The 18853-nt window shown below is 54.5% G+C and overlaps 2 protein-coding genes and 1 non-coding gene across 11 annotated transcripts; 1 reads left to right on the top strand and 2 right to left on the bottom strand.

Annotated features, from left to right (window-relative positions):
- The first annotated feature begins 9 nt into the window (after positions 1-9).
- COA3 (cytochrome c oxidase assembly factor 3) lies at positions 10-1621 on the top strand. Its single transcript, XM_004484596.5, has 2 exons — positions 10-273; positions 1110-1621. The coding sequence occupies exons 1-2, from the start codon at positions 60-62 to the stop codon at positions 1214-1216; spliced, it is 321 nt and encodes a 106-aa protein (XP_004484653.1). The 5' UTR covers positions 10-59; the 3' UTR covers positions 1217-1621.
- Positions 1622-2175: 554 nt separating this feature from the next.
- On the bottom strand, positions 2176-18544 carry WNK4 (WNK lysine deficient protein kinase 4). Of its 9 annotated transcripts, none has more exons than XM_012521998.4 (19): positions 17169-18544; positions 15545-15717; positions 14293-14513; positions 13875-14032; positions 13283-13371; positions 12959-13175; positions 10720-10984; positions 10360-10481; positions 10071-10129; positions 9852-9969; positions 9465-9581; positions 5192-5329; positions 4574-4628; positions 3853-4460; positions 3717-3777; positions 3215-3626; positions 2926-3125; positions 2658-2783; positions 2176-2550 (listed from the first exon to the last, which is right to left on the bottom strand). In XM_012521998.4, the coding sequence occupies exons 1-18, from the start codon at positions 17781-17783 to the stop codon at positions 2665-2667; spliced, it is 3747 nt and encodes a 1248-aa protein (XP_012377452.2). In that variant the 5' UTR covers positions 17784-18544; the 3' UTR covers positions 2176-2550; positions 2658-2664. The 9 variants fall into 9 exon arrangements, with proteins under 9 accessions (XP_012377452.2, XP_058140276.1, XP_004484646.2 ...); XM_058284293.2 differs by having other exon boundaries at positions 2700-2783; XM_004484589.5 differs by having other exon boundaries at positions 2658-2755.
- LOC111762201 (U6 spliceosomal RNA) lies at positions 11456-11562 on the bottom strand. Its single transcript, XR_002795375.1, has one exon. It is a non-coding gene; the product is annotated as a U6 spliceosomal RNA (small nuclear RNA).
- Positions 18545-18853: the final 309 nt, after the last annotated feature.

Raw genomic sequence — 18853 nt, 5'->3', positions numbered from 1 at the left:
CGGCGTACTATTCCCAGGGAGCCCTGCGGCCGGAGCCCGAGAAAGGGCAGGGCGGCATCATGGCGGCACCTGGAGCTGGTGGCCCTTTGGATACTAAGAATGGGCAGGCTCCCTTGGCTCAGCGCATCGATCCGACGCGGGAGAAACTGACCCCCGCGCAGCTGCAATTCATGCGGCAGGTGCAGCTCGCCCAGTGGCAGAAGACCCTGCCACAGCGCCGGACCCGGAACCTCGTGACCGGCCTGAGCATCGGGGCCTTGGTGCTGGCTATTTGTATCCGACCCAACTGTAGACCACGGGAGATCGCAAATAGGGGCGGGGGAAGGGGAGCAGAAGCACATAGGAGGGCAGTGTGGTGTTAATAGAAGAACCTGGGCTGTGAAATCTTGGCCACTTCTAACTGAATAACGCTGGGCCAAGCGTTTAACGTTTGGGTAAATTGGGGTTAATACCTTATGTGTGGTTGAAATGAGACGATGTGTAATTACATGCTTTGCCATTTCTAACATGCTCTTTTATTTTTATTTTTTCAAAGATTTATTTTATTTATTTCTCTCCCCTTTCCCCCCGTTGTCTGCTCTCTGTGTCCATTCACTGGGTGTTCTTCTGTGTCCACTTGAATTCTTGTCATGTAGCACTGGGAAACCATGTCGCTTTTTGTGTTGTTGCATCATCTTGCTGTGTCAGCTCTTTGAGCGGTGCCACTTTTGGGTGGGTTGTGCTTTTTTTGTGCTGGGCAGCTCCTTGCGGGGTGCACTCCTTGCACATGGGGCACCCCTATGCGGGGACACCTCTGTGTGGCATGGCACTCCTTGCGTGCGGCAGCACTGCGCATGGGCCAGCTCACCACACGGGTCAGGAGGACCTGGGTATCGAACCCTGGACACTCCATATGGTAGGCGGACGCTCTATCAGTTGAGCCACAACCGCTTCCCTCTAACATGCTCTTTTAATATGATTTATTAATGGAGTTGCGGGTAGGACTTAGAACAGAGGGCAGGAGGCAGGAATCAGATTGGGGAGAATGGGAGTTAACAAGGGCGGATGGAGAAAATATAGGAAAACGGTCTGTACATATTCCGGGTGGTTTCCTAAACCCACCTCCTCAGATGGTTACACCTTCTACTCGGTGTCCCAGGAGCGTTTCCTAGATGAGCTGGAGGATGAGGCCAAAGCTGCTCGAGCCCGCGCCCTGGCAAGGTCGGCAGGCCCCTGATCCAAGTGGACACTACCCACCTCCGGCCTGCTGGGGCCCCTTCACAAGGTGGATGATGCCCCACAACACTCATAGAAAATGAAGCCTGCTTACAACATTGCTGGCCTACTTATTAACCTTGGAAGGAGAGTGAGCCCAAGAAGCCAGGAACTTTGGCATCCAGTGGTCATGAAAAGAACATTGCCCACTTCACACGCACTGTGTGCATTGACTGAGTCCTTCTTGTAGATTGTTTCCTTGTTTGAAGTATGTGCAACCCTGGCTTTTCCCATGCCTGACTTTGTGGTTTACCCAAGAGGGTGTAACTATTACAGAGATGGGGGTGGCAGCTCTGTGCAATGCTGGAGCCTAAGGTGGGAAAGATGAGGTCAAGTTGAGAATAATAAACTGAGTCTCTCTCCTGGAGCCAAGTGAGTGTGATGAGGGATGGCAGGGCACTTCATGCTGGAAAGCTCCACAGGCAGTAGCTGCAGCAGTGGCATTGCCCCAGGGAGCCGTAAATGTTTAACTAGAATGACTTTCCGTGAGATCTTTCCACCTGATTTAAGGAAGAGATCATGGCAGGTCACTGGGCTGTTTTAGACTGAACCATGTCTGGGGAGAGAGGAAGGTCACTTTTCTGTGCTCCACCCCCAAGAACAACACACCTTTACCCTCAACTTTTCCCTCTACTACCTTTTCACACCCTTCAGAGAGGTCGATGAAGGATGAGGGACAAGCAGGGCCTACCTGTACAGGCCTAGGTTGGGGTCTGGAGGGGATCTTAGCTTGGTCAAGTAGATTACCAACCTTACAGTTTCCTCATGAATTGCTGGCAGGCAGCCAAAAAGCTTGGCAGTTTCCACCTCCTGCCTCCCATTGTGAGAGGAGAGTCCTTTCTAAATCCTCCCTTGCCTCACCCAAGGCCATGCCTGCCTGCCTGCCTGCCGCTCCTAAGGCATGACACACAGACAGAGCCCTCGTGTTAAGCATTTTTATTGGCTGCCAGGAAGTCCAATGTGAGAACACTCCCTCCACTCTCCCCACTGGAGTGGGCCTTCTAGAAGCATCTGGGCTTGGGTGGGATTGCTTAGTGGTTGACTTGGCTGGGGAGTTGGTGGGGATGAGGATGGTAGGCTGCAGGACTAACACCTACACAGAGCAAACAGGACCCACATATTTGGTTCTTCCCTATAATGGGGCCACACTCTCCATGCCCCCTGGCCTTCTGCCCCCTCAGCGCTGGGGTCTTCCTGGCTGACTTGTGGTGGAGAGAAAAAGCAGGTTCTGAGAGCATAAGCCCCATGGTGTGGACCCTGGTGTCGGGGAGACACATGGCTTCTGTTCTGGATTCACTAGAGGGAAAAGAAAAGGCACTGAAGAAACCTCCAAGGTGGGAGGAGGGTGAAGCTGCCACCAGTTACCATTCCCTGGACTCTCCCTCCCTTGGGCCCGCCCTCACCATCCTGCTAACATCCCCGGCGAATGTCACCCCCTTGCTTGCCCGCTGCTCCTGGGAACCGGTGCTGCTGCCACTCAGAGAGTTCCTTCGCATGATGCCTGGGAGCAGGATGGGGTAAGGAGAGCACTGAGTGAGAAAAGGGGCCTCAGGTAGAGGGGGGCTAGTGCCCCCAGACCAAAGGGCAGATTCCCCAGGGCCTAGAAGAAAGCCAGATTGGTAGGGAGGGCATTTCAGGGGAAAGGTGAGAGCTGGGTGACTGCAGGCTCACCAGGGCCCGGGGGCTCGGAGCGCTGAAGGCTGTTGCGGCGGGAGGTGGGGAAGCTGCCCTTGGAGAGGCGGCGTTGGCGGCTGGACAGCATGGCAGCCGGGGCCACGATGCCTGGCGGGGGTTGCTTCCCAAGCCGGCTGTACAAGTCCTCAATTTCCTTTTTCTGCAGCGTCTGTAGTGCCTCCACCTCTGACAAGTGCCTGAGGATGCACCAGGTGCATGTGAGGGCCAGCCACACATCCTGCTCTCCCAAGTCTGCCTCTTGCTCCTCCAACCTCCCCAGACTCACTTCTGCCGAAGGCTCTGCAGCTCAGCCCAGAACTCCTCATCCTCCCCACTGCTCTCTGACTCCTCACTGCTCAGACACAGGCTGCTGTAGGAGTAGTTCATCCACACGGGGCTGGGATGGCCCAGGGCTGGGGGGCTGACCCCCCCTCGGGGTTCCTTCCCATCAACCCCTTCCTCCTCCTCAGCTCCAGCCCCCAGGCCTTCAGCTGCACGGTCACTCTCAGCCAGATCTTCCCTGATCTCTGGCCTGCCTCCAGCACTATCCTCGGTATCTGAGCTCTCCGAGGCCAGCTGAGGGGTTGGAGGCTTCAGAGAACTGGAGAGAGCTGGGGATGCTGGCTGCAGGGGAAGAGGCTCAGCTGGTTCCTTGGATGAAGTCACTTGGAAACGCCCAACAAGCTGGGGCTTTCCCTCTGTAGAGAGAGAAAGTGGAGGCATAGAAAGAGAGAGCTCAGTGGAGTGGGGATAATGGGCAGGGGAAGATCAGTGGTTAGAGACCTCACCTTCAGAGATGGGTGCCAGTCTGGTTTCACCCAGGAATGGCCAAGCAGGATTTGGAGAGGCCTATAAAATGTGGGTCCGTAAGGAGAAGATCCAAAATAAAGCCTCCCTAATCATATCTCTTGGTTTCCTACTCACCTCACTCCCCACCTCGGCTATGAGGGGTGAAGGGCTCTCTGGGCCACAAGGAACAAGGGGAAGAGGAGGAGGTAAACTAGGCAAGGGGTCAGGAGGGGCTGGAGGAGATCGGGAAAGGAGCCCAGGTGAGGGGGATAGTAGGGACTGGGCCACAGTCATCACAGCCAGGGAGAAGGCACTAGCCAGAGAGAGGAGAGGAGCTGCTGTGGTGGAGGGGAGGGGAGGGGAGGGACTTAGGGGAAAGGAAGGGACATTAACAGTGACCTGAGGACAACTGGGAGAAAATGTGGGGGGAGAGCTTGCGAGGAGTGGACGCTGGGGAAACGGGGAAGATGGGATTGGAAACTGGGATGCACTAGAGGAAAATGGAAGTGGAGAGCTGGGAGGTTGTGGAGGGGGATTTGAAAAGAACTGGGATGAAATGGGGAAGAATGGGGAGGGGCTGGGGCAACATGGGGGAGAAGTGATGGGGAAGATGGGACCTGGGAAAAGAGGGGTTCCGGGGGAAAATGAGTTTCCAGGAGACAAGGGGGTTCCAGGAGAAGATGAGGAGGTGGAGAAGGCCGTCCAGCTCTTCTGCTCCAGGGAAGCACTGCTCTGGGGCTCTGCTGGGGAAGAGGGCATACTGAGGTTCCTACCTCCCATTCCTTATGCCCTTCCCAGGCAAACCCAGGAGCAGCCCCCACGCCTGGGGTGAGCAGGGGCAGCACTCAGTACATACCACTGGAGAGGTATGGTAGGGGGCCCGGGAGGGCAGGCACTGGCACTGGCTCCTCCTGAGGGAGAGAAGGGGGCCCACAGTCAGTGGGAAGAGCTGGGATTTGGATGGGAGGTTTCAGGCTGGGGCTCTTAGGCTAGCACCCATGAACCTCGAGGAGTCCACAGATGAGTTCGAGGGATTCCAAAGCATGTGTGCTAAAAGGGGCATATGTGACTTCTGCAACTTGCTCTCAAATGGCTCAGAAATAAATAATACATTTATATATACATTTAGAGAAGGTGAGGAAAAGAGAATGATAAGGTTAATGCAGCAAAATATTAACATTTGCTCAACCTGGACAAAGGGCACCTGGGAGTTCTTTGTAAAATTCTTGAAACTTTTCTGTAACTTTGAAATTTTTTCAAAATCAAGAGTTTTAAAAAACAGACATTGAACAGTTTTTTAGAACAAGGGTCCATGGCTTTCATTAGGTTTTCAAATGGAGTTCATGATCCAACAAAGCTTAAGAACCACAGTTTTAGGGTCTCAGAGATGAGGATTTCGATCCAAGGGGACTGTGGAGGATGGAACATTGGAGCAGAGTCTCTTCCCCCTGGAGGGTGCCCAGAGGGGTCTGACCTGGGGGGCCAGAGTGTCTTCAGCAGCCTCCACACAGCCTGTATCTCTCCTCAACAGGGTCTCTACACGCTGGATAATCTCCCGAATCCGGCTCAGGAATCCATCTCTCTCCGAGGGCAGAATGAACTCGTTATACACCTGGAGAGGGTCAGTAGGATGACGAATGAGGGCTCAGTAACCCCACTTGTCCCTGATCTTTAAAAACCAACCCTCACAACCAGTGCTTCTGTCAACCACCAACCTATAACAAGTGTTTAGTAAGTACCTACGGCATGCTAAGCAATGTATGTGTGGTGTACAGTAAAAACAGCTTAGAGGAAAGGAGCTAATATTGATAGGATGGTATAGACCAGGCACTTTACATGTATTATCACATTTACCATCGCCAACAGCCTTCTGGGGTAGTATTAATACCTCCATTTTAGAGTTAAGCTAACCAATGCTCAAAGAGGTTAAATTCAGTCTGCCCAGGATCACAGGATTTGAACCCAGGTCTATCTAAACCCAGAGCCTGAATTCTTTCCCATATACCACTGTTGCCTCCCATGCTTTGGGACACAATTCCTGCCTTCATAAGGCTTATAAAGTATACATTGCAGGCCCACATACATATCCCCCCACATACCCACAGAAAGTAAGTAAAAATAAGGCAATAAATGGTAACAGTCATTTCCACAAACACTTATTTAGGACCTACTATTTCAGGCATTGCACTAGGTCCTGTGGGGGAACAAAATCCAAACCCTGAAGAAACCCACAACCCAGTGGAGGAGACAAATAGATAACCCAATACATTTCAAGTCAGCCCATGATAACTAGGGCGCTTATAAGTGAGAGATGGATAAAAATGCTATTCTAAACAGGGAGGAAGTCATACTATCCCCAGGTGGATGGAGGGAAGCTGGGACAGCTTCACAGGGGAAGTCCTTGGAGCTGAGCAGGAATGATGAATAAGAAAAGTAACCCCTTATTGAGGATCTATCATGTATGGACACCTCTCATATATTATTTAATCCTCAGAACATCTTTGCAAAATAAGTATTATCATCCACATTTTATTGCTGAGCAACTGAGGTTCAGAGAGGTTAAGGAACTTGCCCACGTTAAGGGAGATAGTAAATAACAGCCGAAATTTGAACTCAGGTCTTACATAAAAGCCCATCCTTTCCTCTATTCCACACTGTTCATCAAGATGAGAAGGGCAGTCTAGGCCAAGAGAGCAGCGTGAGCAAAAGGTTTGAGGTACAAAGGGACAGGGCAGTCACAAATAGTGAGGCCTCAAGTATAGCTGCAAGTGCTATGATTTTTAAAGGCCAGGCTCTGGAAGTTGGACCTCACTCTGTAGCCACATGGAGTTTTGGGGGCAAAAGTCAATAAAATCAGATCTAAGTCTTAGGAGAATTCTGCTTCAGAGAAGAAGGTAGACTGGTAAGGAGACAAGAGAGGGCAAGGGACCCTGAATGGGGGAGGCACGGTTACTTTTGCTGGAGGGGATCTGTGTGGGCTTGAAAGCCCAGTAGAAAATCCTCTCAGGATGAGAAATCCCTGAGCAGACGGAAGCAGAGGCTGAAAGGCTTCCCTCCAGCCTCTTCAGAGGACCATTAGGAAACCAGTGTGGCCAGAGGAAAGACTGGAAAAATCAAGTGGCTTGATAGAAGGTGATAAACCTCATGTGCCAGGTGATATTTGACATTGTCCCGCACACAAGGTGAATGATATGATGGAGAAGAAGCTTTAGAGAGAGTTCCTGAAGTCTCTACCATTTCCTTCCCTCCTTCAAGCCAGAGGCTGGCATCCTCTGCCCCATTGCCACTGAATTGGTCTCACACAAAGACCTTCCTCTAACAAAAGGCAGGGTGGCCTTGCCTCAGGCTTCACCCTATGCCAACTCCTTGCAATTCTCTCCTCACTTCCCACCCCCGCAAACCAACACTGCTTTATTGTGAACAGAACCTGCCCGGGGGTGGGGGACTCACTCTGCTCCAGAGGGACAATGGAGAATGAGTGTCTGGGATCAGAGGGAGAGATGCGTCAGGGAAGAGAGAAGAGCTTGGGGGATCACTGGGCCCTGGGTGGCCAGAGACAGGGTCTGGGGGGCTAGCAGCAGGTGTGGAGACCCAGGGAGCTGGGTCTTGGCCCTCCCTGGCTTATCTACAGGAGGCTAGTGAGGGCAATCACCTCAGCCCCCTGAGCGAGGTGGTAGAGCAGCCAGGAACCAGGGGCATCTGATAGGGGATGGGAGCAGCAGCTGTAGGGAGCCTACCACCTGCTGGAGGGCCTTGGCAGGTTTAGGGGAATCCGGTACCCACAGGGCAGAGAAGGAGAAGCCAAGAAAAAGATGTCTCCATAGCACATCACTGGGAACCCTGCATACCTGAGCAGGTGTTCTCCATTCTTTTCTTTTCTTTTTTCTTTCTTTTTTTTTTTTTTTTTTTTTGAGGTACCAGGGCAGGAGATTGAACCCCAGACCTTACATGTGGAAAGCTGGCACTCAACCACTGAGCCACAACTGCTCCCCTGAGTTGGTTTTTTCATTTGTTTGCTTTTTTGTTTTTAAGAGACACCAGGGACCAAACCTGGGACCTCTCATGTGGGAAGCAGGCGCTCAAGTGCTTGAACCACATCCACTCCCTCTCCATTCTGATAACCTGTCAAGGGGGATGAGGGCCTAAAGCCAGAATGATGGATGACAAGGTCAGGTTCAAGAAGGTGGTACCCATTCCACAGCTGGCCCCCCCTACCAGCCAAGGTCCCCCTTCAGCCTCGTGGTTGGGATACCAGAGTGCTAGTGCTAGTAGGGTAATCCTTGGGCCACCTGGGGGGCAAGGGGAAGTAGGATTTCTAGGCAGGCCTAGGAAGCTGTCAGGCTGCAACTGCTCCCTCGAGCACCAAGAAGGACTTAAGGACTGGGACTGAGGACTGTCCTTTGGGGGCGACCCTGGTTCCCCCAGGGCCTCCTCCCCAGAGTTCCAGGCCTTGTCCTGGTCATTTCCCATGGAGGCTCCTCCTCTCCTGAACCCCAAAGTGGAGGGGCCCAGGGCAACATGCCGCACCTGGGGAGAGCAGGCGGCACCTCTGTGCCAATGTGCCCTGCCTGCTTTCCTCTCCTGCCCCCAGTCCCCAGGTATCCTCAGTGGCTCAGGCACTTCCCAGCCCTCCCTCTGAGCTCAAGGGTGCCCACCCTTCCATCCCTCAGTTTTTACTAACATCTTCCTTCTAGGGCTCTTCCTACCTCTCTGGCCCTACCGCTGTGTTCTTAAATGACTTGCCCTGCCCCCCTCCGCTTTCCATTCCGGAATTGGGCCATCTACTGAGATATACTCTCAGGCCTTCTATGCCTCTGGATTTGCCAGCCCATCTCCCTTCCCTCTCAACTCTGTACTGACTTCCTAAATCCTCCTCCTGATCCATTTCCCACGTCTTTAAAGGATCTCTCTTGGCTATTCTTCTATCACTCAACCTCATCATGACCCCTAAAAACCCTACTTTCCTTTCCAACTTCCTCTTTCCTTTGGTGACCTGCTCCCATCAGCCCAGTCCCTCCAAGCTACAAGGTGCCCTTGACCTCCCCTCTCCCTAACCCCCTATCCTATCAACTCAGCAAATATTTACTGAGCATCCCTTATATGCATTGTAGTATGTCAATAGGTTATTGGATTATGAGTAAGTCATTTTCCTGAAACAGTCCTCAGATTCACTTCTTCTCTTCTTTTCCCCATATCTCTTTGGTCCATATCTGGCCTCTTGTGTCTGTCTTCCATATGGATTCCAAACCCCCAGCCCCCTAAAACCTTATCTCACCATGTTACACTCTGCCTAATTCTTAAGACCTTCTAAAATCCAGGCCTACTCTACCTGTCCAGCCTTGTTTCCTGTGATTCTCCTACAGGAACCCTTACTTCTAGTGTTGGTCTCCTCTTGAAGCCTTCCCAGCCCTATATCCAAGTCACTCCCTACCCCATGCCTTTGTTTATGCTGGACGTCCAGCTAGACACACCCTCTCCACCCTTCACTGCCTTTCTTCTCCATCTGTGGAGACCTTGCCTGAGTCCCATTGCTTCCCCCCGCTGTCCCAGCCGATTCCTTTTCTTAAAACATCAGTGTTGCATATCTGGCATGCACTTTACATGTAGCACGTGTATGTCTACCCTATCTCTGTTAGTCTCAAAAGCTCTTGCTGTCTGGCTTGAGGGGTTTTAGCACCAGGGGTCATCAGGAGGGAGACACTTGTTTCAGACCCAAATACTCTGTCCTCATCACTCTGCCCCCTCACCATGGCAGCTGCGATTTCTTCTGGACTGTCCCCATCCAGATCAAATCGGAAGGTCACCATCTTGCTGTTGTGTGTCTGTAGCTGGCACTCAACCACTCTGTCATTCTGGTCTGAGACCTTTAGATTCAAAGACAGCAGAGGTGACGAGTCAAGCTTTCTGTCCTCATCCCATGTCCAGATCCCATTGCAGCCACTTGACAGTGGCCAGATTGGGATTAGAGAAGCAGGCTCCACTCCCCAGGTCTGATATTAGAAACCATCTCCTGCCTCTTGGGTACCCATATCGCCCACTGCTACTCCCTTTTTCTGGCTGACCTCCGCCATCCCACTGACAGGTCCTTCTTGGGCCTTCTAGGCTAGTCCCTGTCTCCTGTGTCCCTTCCTTACACTAGTGACCCGCAGCCGGGATCGGGGTCTGCGCCGGAGATTTCTTCCTGGGGGTCTCCTCATCCGTTCTATCCCTTCTCCCACATCACTAAGGCCTGATGCTGCATCTGAGGCATAACTGGAAAAGGGAAAGGAAATAGAAGGAACGTCAGAGTAGACACTGGGTCCCCAACATTCCATACAGCTCACCCTAGCACTCCAACTCACACCAGAACATACCTGTCCCCAGGGGAAAAGTCACTGCCAGGGCCAGAACGTGGAATGGATAGAGCAAAAGCCTGAAATAGGACAAGGGTTCATGAGGTCAGGGGAAAATAATCCTTGGCATCCAGGGAGATGATGGCAAGGATGCTGAGGTAGTAAGGACGTGGAACTGGGGAAGATGAGGAGGACAAGAGTGGTGGACTTCCAGGGATATGGGGCTAGGTCATGGGGGTGGACTTCAGAAGAAGGGACACAGGTCATAGGCTTGGAATGGCTGGGAGCCCCCCGCGTGACCCCCTCTCACCGAGGGCAGGCGGAGATGGGACTCAGCAGGGCTGGATGGCACCCCCCCAGGGGGCTGAAGGGCAGGGTCTGAGGCATCCAGGAAGCCAGAGGAGCTGAGGTAGCCATCAGTCTCGCAATCCGCTGGTGGGGGAGGGAGGGGATCAAAAGAGGGGAAATAAAGAGGAGTGATGGCAAAGGAGGGGAGCTGCCTGAGCAATGACTGACTGGGGCTATGGAAGTGTTCTTTCACAGAGGGAGCTTCATGGCTAGAGGTGGAAGGTAAGGTGAGTGACAGTGCTGCTGGGATGAACTTCTGGGTGGGTGGGGGGCAAAGGTCAAGGGTTCTGGGACCCAGGTCCCAAGGTCAGGGGTGACTTACAGGTGGTAGATGAGTAGCTGGCATGGCGGAAGAGGAAGGGCTGGTGTTGGTCTGCCTCTGGCTCTTCGGGCTCAGGCGGGAAGGTACTGGGAGGGCCAGGAGCCACGGGGGCAGTGGCTGGCAGGGGTCCTGTTGGGGGTGGAAGGGCTTCTAACTCCCGAGCTTTGCGCAGCTTCTCTCGCTTTCGCTGGATGGCAGCAACCCGCTCACGTACTGCACGGGCCACTGGCTGGTAATCAGCTTCGCAGACCAAGCCCAGAGCCACCTGGAGTTAGAGGGGTGAGAAGCACAGGTTGGGACACCTCTCAAAGATTGGACATCTCCTTGGGGCTTCCAGGGTGGAGTAGGGAAGGAAGGTAACCAACATTTACTAATTATCCACTATGTTACCTGGCAAATTCTTACATTATCATTATCATTAAAACTTCCCAATAGCTTTTTTTAAAAAAATTATTTATTTATTATTATTATTTTTAATTACATTAAAAAAAATATGAGGTCCCATTCAACCCCACAGCCCCCACCCCCCACTCCCCCCACAGCAACACTCTCTCCCATCATCATGACACATCCATTGCACCTGGCAAGTTCACCTCTGAGCATCACTGCACCCCATAGTCAATGGTCCACATCATAGCCCAGACTCTCTCACGTTCCATCCAGTGGGCCCTGGGGGGATCTACAATGTCCCGTAATTGTCCGTGAAGCACCACCCAGGACAACTCCACGTCCCGAAAAAAATATGGAACGCTTCACGAATTTGCGTGTCATCCTTGCGCAGGGGCCATGCTAATCTTCTCTGTATCGTTCCAATTTTAGTATATGTGCTGCCGAAGCAAGCACCCCAATAGCTTTTGAGACAAGTTTCATCAGTCCCATTTTAGGTTTTTTGTTTGTTTTTTGGGAGGTACTGGGGATTAGACCCAGGACCTCATACATGGGAAGCAGGCACTCAATCACTGAGTACAATCGCTCCTCTATCAGCCCCATTCTAGAGAGAGATAAGTAAAGTAAATGACCTTCAGATGGTTTTACAGTCCTGGTTCTCAACGGGGGTTGAGGAGTCAGGGGAGGATTTTGCCCCCTAAGGGACAATGGCAATGTTGGGACACATTTTCAGTTGTTACAACTATGAGAAGCAGCTACTGGCATCTAGTGAGTACAGACCAGGGATTTTGCTCAACATCTTACAATGCATAGGACAGTTCCCCAAATAAAGAATTACTAAGTCCAAAATGTCAATACTGTCAAGGTTGAGAATCCCTTTAGTAAGTACTGGATCAGGATTTGATTTCAGGTCTGGTTTGAGCTGGGCTTTGAAGACCTGTTCTGCCATATTTTAAGCACATTCTAAGGTTCTTGACTCGCCACAGATTATCTCCACCCTTTCAGGTGCCATTTCTCTTTGGAGAACACCATATTCCCTCTCTTCACCACCAGCTCCTAAACTAGCTCCCAAACTTCTCCCTCCTCCCCCTGCCCCATCTTCTGTCTCCCATAGATGCCTCTACCCGTCTACCATCTTCCATTTGTCACCTCCTTATTCATTTCAGAGAAGGTTTACTGGATGTGGAAAGGAGATGGAGCAGGCTGATGTGACTTGAAATGTGAACAACCTGAGTTTAAACCCAGCTCTCACTGCTTACTTGCTGGGGGACTTAAATAAAGTATTCAATCTCTCTGAGCTTGCCTGTAAGCCATGCAGGGATGTGGGCTATTGGTCTAGTGGAAGAGAAAGATAAGACAGTATCCACGTAGAAATCAGAACAGGTATGTGGTGGGGTGCTGCCATGGAAGACCTGATGAAGTGGAAAGGAAAGTTTAATTTTAACTCTGGAGAAGAAGGCTTCCTGAAATTGATGATTCTAAGCATGGAGAAAAAAAGAAAAAGAGAGAGGGGTGGGGGTGGAGAGAGACTAAAGAGAGAGAAATAAATGGATAAATATATGGAGGGAAGGCCATCCCGGGAAGATGGATCAATCAGTTTGAACAAAAGCAAGGAGGTTGGAGGGCCCAGGGTTTGTTCTGGGAAAGGAAACGCCAACCTGTCAGGAACACAGGGCATGAGTGCGGGTGTGTTAGGGAGAGAGGCAGGAAGACACCTGCAGGAGATGTCTGCAGGAGAGTTGGGCCCTCCTCCCACCACCCCAGTGGCATGCTCCTTTGTACCGGCCCCTGAGTTCGGGGCTCACACACACCACCCTCCACACATGTCTTGCACAGTCTGTTCTCCTCTCACCATCTCCTGTGCCACCTCCTCAGCTGCATCCCGGCCCAGCTGGAACAGGAACTCGATAGCCTGGTTGTCCCGTGGACGCCCTCCACGCCGGGCGTCCTCCATGCGCAGCCAGAGCTTGAGGCCTGGCTTCTCGCCGTCGTCCTCCTCCGCCAGCTCCACGTGCACGCCTCGCTCCTCGCGGAAGAAGGCGTGAGCCAACAGGTCCTGGATGGTGAGCCTGGGGGCGGTGCCACGGTGAGCCAAGCCGCTTGGCCCACGCTGCGGCCCACGCTGAGGCCACGCTGCAGCCCGCGCCCGCATCCCCACCCCGCCCCTCCTCCCCACCTCTCGTTCTTATCGGTGCGGATGCAGCCTTCGATGATCTCCTTCACCTCTGGCATTTTCACCTTATAGAAGCTGTTCGGTTTTGTACCCTAGGGACGGAGGCTGCATGAGGCCTACGATCCTCTGTACCCTTCTCTGCTTCACACACACACACACACACACACACACCGTCTAAGAGCAGCGTGTGCAGTGGCAAAAGCACAGCGACTGCTACTGGGAGAGGTGATTTTCAACCCCAGTCTCCCCACATATTGGCAGTGTGACCTTGAACAAGTCTCCCACGGAGCCTGTTATTTCCTTTATAAAACACAAGGCATAACATTTGCCCCGCTCACCTCCCGGGAGAGCTGGAAAGATCTGGTAAGAGATTGGATGTGAAATCGTTTGTAAACTCTGGGACCGCTACACATATTTTTCTAAATAGCTCGTAACTGGAGAGGGTATACGTGCATCTAGTACTCTTTGGCGTTCAGCAGGATATCTTTGAGTCTGGCCTGTCTTCATTAAGGGAAAGGGCATTGACCGCTGGGTGGTGGGGGCAGAAAAATGTGAGGGGGACTGGAATTCCCTCTCATCTCCCACCTCCTCTTACCGAAGTGACCTTGCGGTAAATCTGCGCGGCATTCTGACACTCGGAGTATGGGTACTCTGAGGTAGCCATCTCCAGCATACACATGCCAAAGGCATACACGTCCACGGCTTCATCATACTTTTCCTCATACATCTCGGGAGCCATGAACTCCGGGGTCCCTGTAAGATTCACAGCAGGGATTTGGCTGCAGAGCCTGCCTTCTGTCCTCCTCCCTCCACGTGGGAGTCCCACAGGCTAGCATCCCAGGGTGCTGGATATTGGAGGCCAAGTGGCCAGCCCTCCCCTATGTGTGTATGTTGGGGGGTCAGGAAGGTGCTACAGGTCTCCCCAGCTTCCCCATGGTCTCCTAATGCCTCGGATCTCAAAGGACTCCGCAGGGAGAGGTAGGAATTGTGAGGGCTCTCCTGCAGGGACGCACCGATGACGCTCTTGGCGAAGGAAGCACGCTTGAGCGTGGCCAGACCCAGGTCCCCGATCTTGACAGAGCCAGTAGGGCCCGTGATGAAGACATTGTCACACTTGAGATCCCGGTGCAGGATGGGCGGCACCCGGGAGTGTAGGAAATGAAGGCCCCGCAGGATTTGGCGGCTCCAGCGCTGAAGGACTCGAGGCTTCATCTCACGGAACCGCCTCAGGTACCTGGGGGAGCGCAGGGCGCATAGCCAGGGTCGCGGTGGGGACACGTATGCGGGGGAGAGGGCCCTCACCGGGCAGCTCTGCCTCGCTCCACCTGCGCCATGCCTCTGTGTCTCCTGTGAGCATTCTCCTATTCTAGGTCCACGCCAGCCCTGTGGACAAACTGAGCCAGGAGGTGGAGTGGGTAGCGTGAGGTTACCAGACCGGCTGGGTGGTAAGTTCTCAGACAGGGCCTTGGCCTAGGTGCTGCAGGAGCATGGAAAGATGACTAAGTACCCCAAAGGCGGGGGAGGGTTTCACAGAGGAAATAACTTGTGTGTTGCATCTTGAAAGGTGAATTGGAGTTCAAGGGTGAAAGGGGAAAGGATGGAGACTTTCCAGGCAGACAGGCTTGTTTCCTGTTCAAAGGCACTGGAGGCAGTGAGTGACAGGGCAGGGTGGGAGGAGATGCTGGGAATTCAGTTTGTCTGGAAATTAGGCTAAAGATGAGGCTGAATCCGAAGGACTTTGTGAGCAGGTTAATAAGTGAGGACTTTATCCCAAGAGCCAAGGGATGCCTCAAAGAGGTTTTAAGGAGGGGAATAATGAGATCAGATTTGCAAATGAGAAAGTTCCCCCTGGATGTCAGAAGATTTTGGCTTGGAGAGAGGCAGAGTAGTGGGAGCCGCTTTAAGGAGCTGCTGTAGGCTCCAGGCTAGAGAGGTGTGTGTGTAGGGGGAAGAGGGGCAGAGAAAGTGAGTAAGGAGATGTTAAGGAGGGACTTGAAGACAGTCTGATGGAGGTGGAGGGGTGGAAGTGTATGTTATGCCTACCCTGGAGGGAGAGGAGGAATCTGCAGAGACGCCCACGTTTTTGGCTGGTGTGCTCGGTGGGCGTTGCCATTCACGGAGGCAGGGACACAGAATGGGTGGGTGGGAGATAGCAAGCCTGGACTTGGGCCTGCACATGCAGGATTTGAGGAGCCTGGGAGAAATTTCAGAAGGATTGGGACACATCCCAGCCCTCCTCCCGTCCCCTCCAGGCGCAGAGCTCACGTCTTGAGCGTGCCCGAGGTCATGAGTTCGGTGACCAGCACGATGCAAACCTGACCCCTCAGCACTGACTTCCATGAGTCATAGAAGCGGACGATGTTGGGGTGCTGCAGTCCCTTGAGCATCTCGACCTCCTCTGAGAAGCGTTGCCGCTCAGCCCGAGACAGTTTCCGAGTCTGTGGGATGGAGGAGGAGGTCATGCCAAACCCAGGAGAGGGGGATGGGGCACATGTGGTGAGGCTGGGGGAGAGGTGAGGATCAGAGCTGATAGATAGGGCCAGGTGTGTGGGAACGCTTGCCCAGTAGGCCCTAGACCCTGAACTGCCAGTCTGCCCCCTCGGACTGCTCCAAGGATGTGCCCCTCCTGGGCCATGGGTCCACCCATTAGACCCCCCCACACTGGACACAAGCGCCTTTATGAAGCCAGGTGGGAGAGCCCAGTGCTCAATAGCGCCATTGTGGCTGCCCGGGCTGGCTGTGGGGCGGGAGAGGGAGAACAGGGGCAGGCAGTGGGCAGGCACCAGGCAGGCAGCAGGCAGGCGGTGAGCAGGGAATTGGGGCCAGGAAGGGGGCTGGTCCCATAAACTGGTAACTACTAGATTCAGACAGGAGGTGGGAGAGCTGCCGAGGAAGGTACAGAGGCTGTGGAGGAGGTACAGAAGAGAGAAAGAATACAAGACCAGCCACCCTGTCTCAACGCTCCCCCCTCCACCACCCAGAGTTTGGCTGCCTCTTCTTTGCCTGGCCTCGAGCCTGGGGTGCAGCACTGGCAGGAGCAAGGGGCAAGCCCCATGCCAGGGCTGGAGGGGAGAGACCCTTTCCTTGGGCTCCATCCCCCAATCGGAAGTTGAAGCCCTGGACTCAGAGTTGACTGAGTTCTCCCCACCAATAGACAGAAAGCGAGCCATGGGAGGAAGGTCCTGTGGACCCACATCCCCCTACTCCCCACAAGGTCTGGGAAGGGAAAGCTCAAGTAGGCAGTGGGTTGAGAAACAGGACTAAACTCAGGCCAGGACTGGAGCTCCCTGACCACCCCCCACCCCCCAGCTATGGAGATGTTCCAGAGTCTGACTGTTCCAGAAAGAGTCTGGGAGAGCTCCATCCTGCCACAGCTCTCATAAATCTTATGGAGGTGGAGAGGACCCAGCCCCAGCTTCTGGCCTCCCCACCTCCTAAGCTGCAATGGTGCAGGGCAGAGGGGTGGAGGGGGAGAGGGGTTGGGGAGGACCAGAATCACACTAAGGGTCTTAGGATTTAGGGAAAAGAGAGAGGAAGATAGTGGGTACCTGCAGGAGGAAATTGGTGGGGTCAGTCTCCCCAGATTCCAACTGGCTCCCTCATCCAATTTCCATCCCCTTTTCCCCACCTCTCAGGATTGGGTACGAAGACTTTAAAGGCGGGAATATCCATGTCCGTAGGGGAGCCACCATACACTACCTGCCTCAGTTTCTCCTTCTGCAGCCCAGAGTCAGCCAGATCCATAGCTCATCAGAGCAAGAGGAGTGGAATATCTGGATATCTGACTGAAAAAACATGTCCCTCCCTTGCTGCTGTTCACAGGTCTCCCACCCCAAGACCCCCCAAAGGGTCCCATCCCCAAGTGCCACTGAGGGGCACCCAGTCACACCTGCAGCTCACACCAGGCCACTTCTACAGTGGTGTCCGTGTCCAGCCCTCGATACACCGTCTTGAAGGAGCCACGTCCAATCTCAATGTCAAACTTGAGATATCTGCCGTCTGGGGACGTCGCCACAGCCTGGGTCTCCGTGTCTTCCTTCTCCTCCAGCTCCCGCCGCCGCTCCCGGGCCGCAGCTTCGGGGACCTTCGACGGCTCCCCAGACCCCGGGCTTCTTGCAGAGCCCGCGACCTCGGAACATGCCGAGTCTGCAGCCTTCGTCCGGACTCCCCCCGTCCATGTGCCCTCAGGGGGCTCTTCCGAGCTGGGCGGTGGACTTCTTGCGGGGCCCGGAACAGCGGAGGCCAGCGGATCGGGGGGCTCAGGAACGAGGGAGGCTGGCTGGGACCGAGAACTCAGCAGTCCCAAGTCGACGGAGCTGCGGCGGCTGAGACGGGAAGAGCGCGGCCGGGTCTCAGCCTTGCCAGAGAAGCGGCGCGCCCGGCGAGGAGGGGGCCCGAGGCGGGGCGGCCCTGCGGCGGCGAGGGGCGGCGGGGGCCGCAGGGCCAGGTCGGCCTCGGTCTGGGACGTGGGGACCACGGTCTCGGGGCCCGGGAGTGCCAGCATGGGGAAAAGCCGGGCGCCGCAGAGCCGCAAGCCGGGAGACTGGAGAAGAGGCAGCCTGACAGGCTGACTGGCTCGGTGCGCAGCGCCTGGGCAGAGCAGCTGGGGCCCCAGCACCGGGCTCGCCTCCCAGCGGCCCCGCCCCCGGCCCCGCCCCTATCCGACCCCCCTGGGCCTCCCCGAGGAGCCGGGAGCGCTCCCCGCCCTGCCCCCTCCGGAGCTGGGGGAGGGCGGTGCGGAGTTCGCGGAGCAGCTCACCTCAGCCGCTGCCCCGCCCCCGGCCGCTGGCCCTCTCCCCGGGGCCTGCCAGCGCACCGACCTTCAGTTTCCTATCCAGGCAGGAGCCCGGTGCGTGTCCTCCCGTACTGGAGTGTTAGTGCGGGGATGGGTGGGGGGTGTAGGGGGCGGGACGCTGGGGACAGGGAGAGGAAACGTAACCGCGGCTCCTGGGCCCTGACGGGGTGGCTAGGGAAAGGCTACCATCCGTCTGCGCACCCCAGATAAGACGGCACCGGCTAGGGACTGGAGAAGCCCCAGGCCCATACTGAGGTCAGTAGAGAGAAAGGTCTGATTTTCTTTGATGCCGTTTTCCTCCCCCTACCCCCGGCTGCACAGGGATGAGTGTCTGCACCCCAGGACATGCCTCTTCCCAAAACCAACGGCCGGGGTCACCCGTTCAGTCAAACCCCCTCCATCTTGGCCCCAGCCTGGCCCTGGTCAGAGTCGCTGTTTTTGCTGTGCGGGCTCTCCTTCCTCCCGCTTGTTTGCCAAAGTCTCCAATAAACCAAAGTCCACATCCGGTTTACCTGCCCCCTCAACTCCCCTCAGACTACAACTACCCCACCCAAACCAGATGGGTGGAGGGAGGGGCTTCAAAGTCATACAGGACTTTAATGGGGGAGATGAGGTGAGGGGAAGTAACTCCACCTGCAGACACAGAAAGCAGTCTGTCCCCAAGCTGTGTTCCATCAGCACTCCCCCACATAGCCTACCTAGCGGATGTGAAACCACAGGCTCACTGGAACCCCCCAGTCCTGGGGGACCTTTTCATTCACAAAGGCCCCTGGCCTTCT

This window comes from Dasypus novemcinctus, chromosome 21 (assembly GCF_030445035.2).
Source record: "Dasypus novemcinctus isolate mDasNov1 chromosome 21, mDasNov1.1.hap2, whole genome shotgun sequence".
Lineage (NCBI taxonomy): Eukaryota > Metazoa > Chordata > Mammalia > Cingulata > Dasypodidae > Dasypus > Dasypus novemcinctus.
Note: the sequence above shows the minus strand (reverse complement) of the source record. Positions and strands in the feature narration are given on the sequence as shown.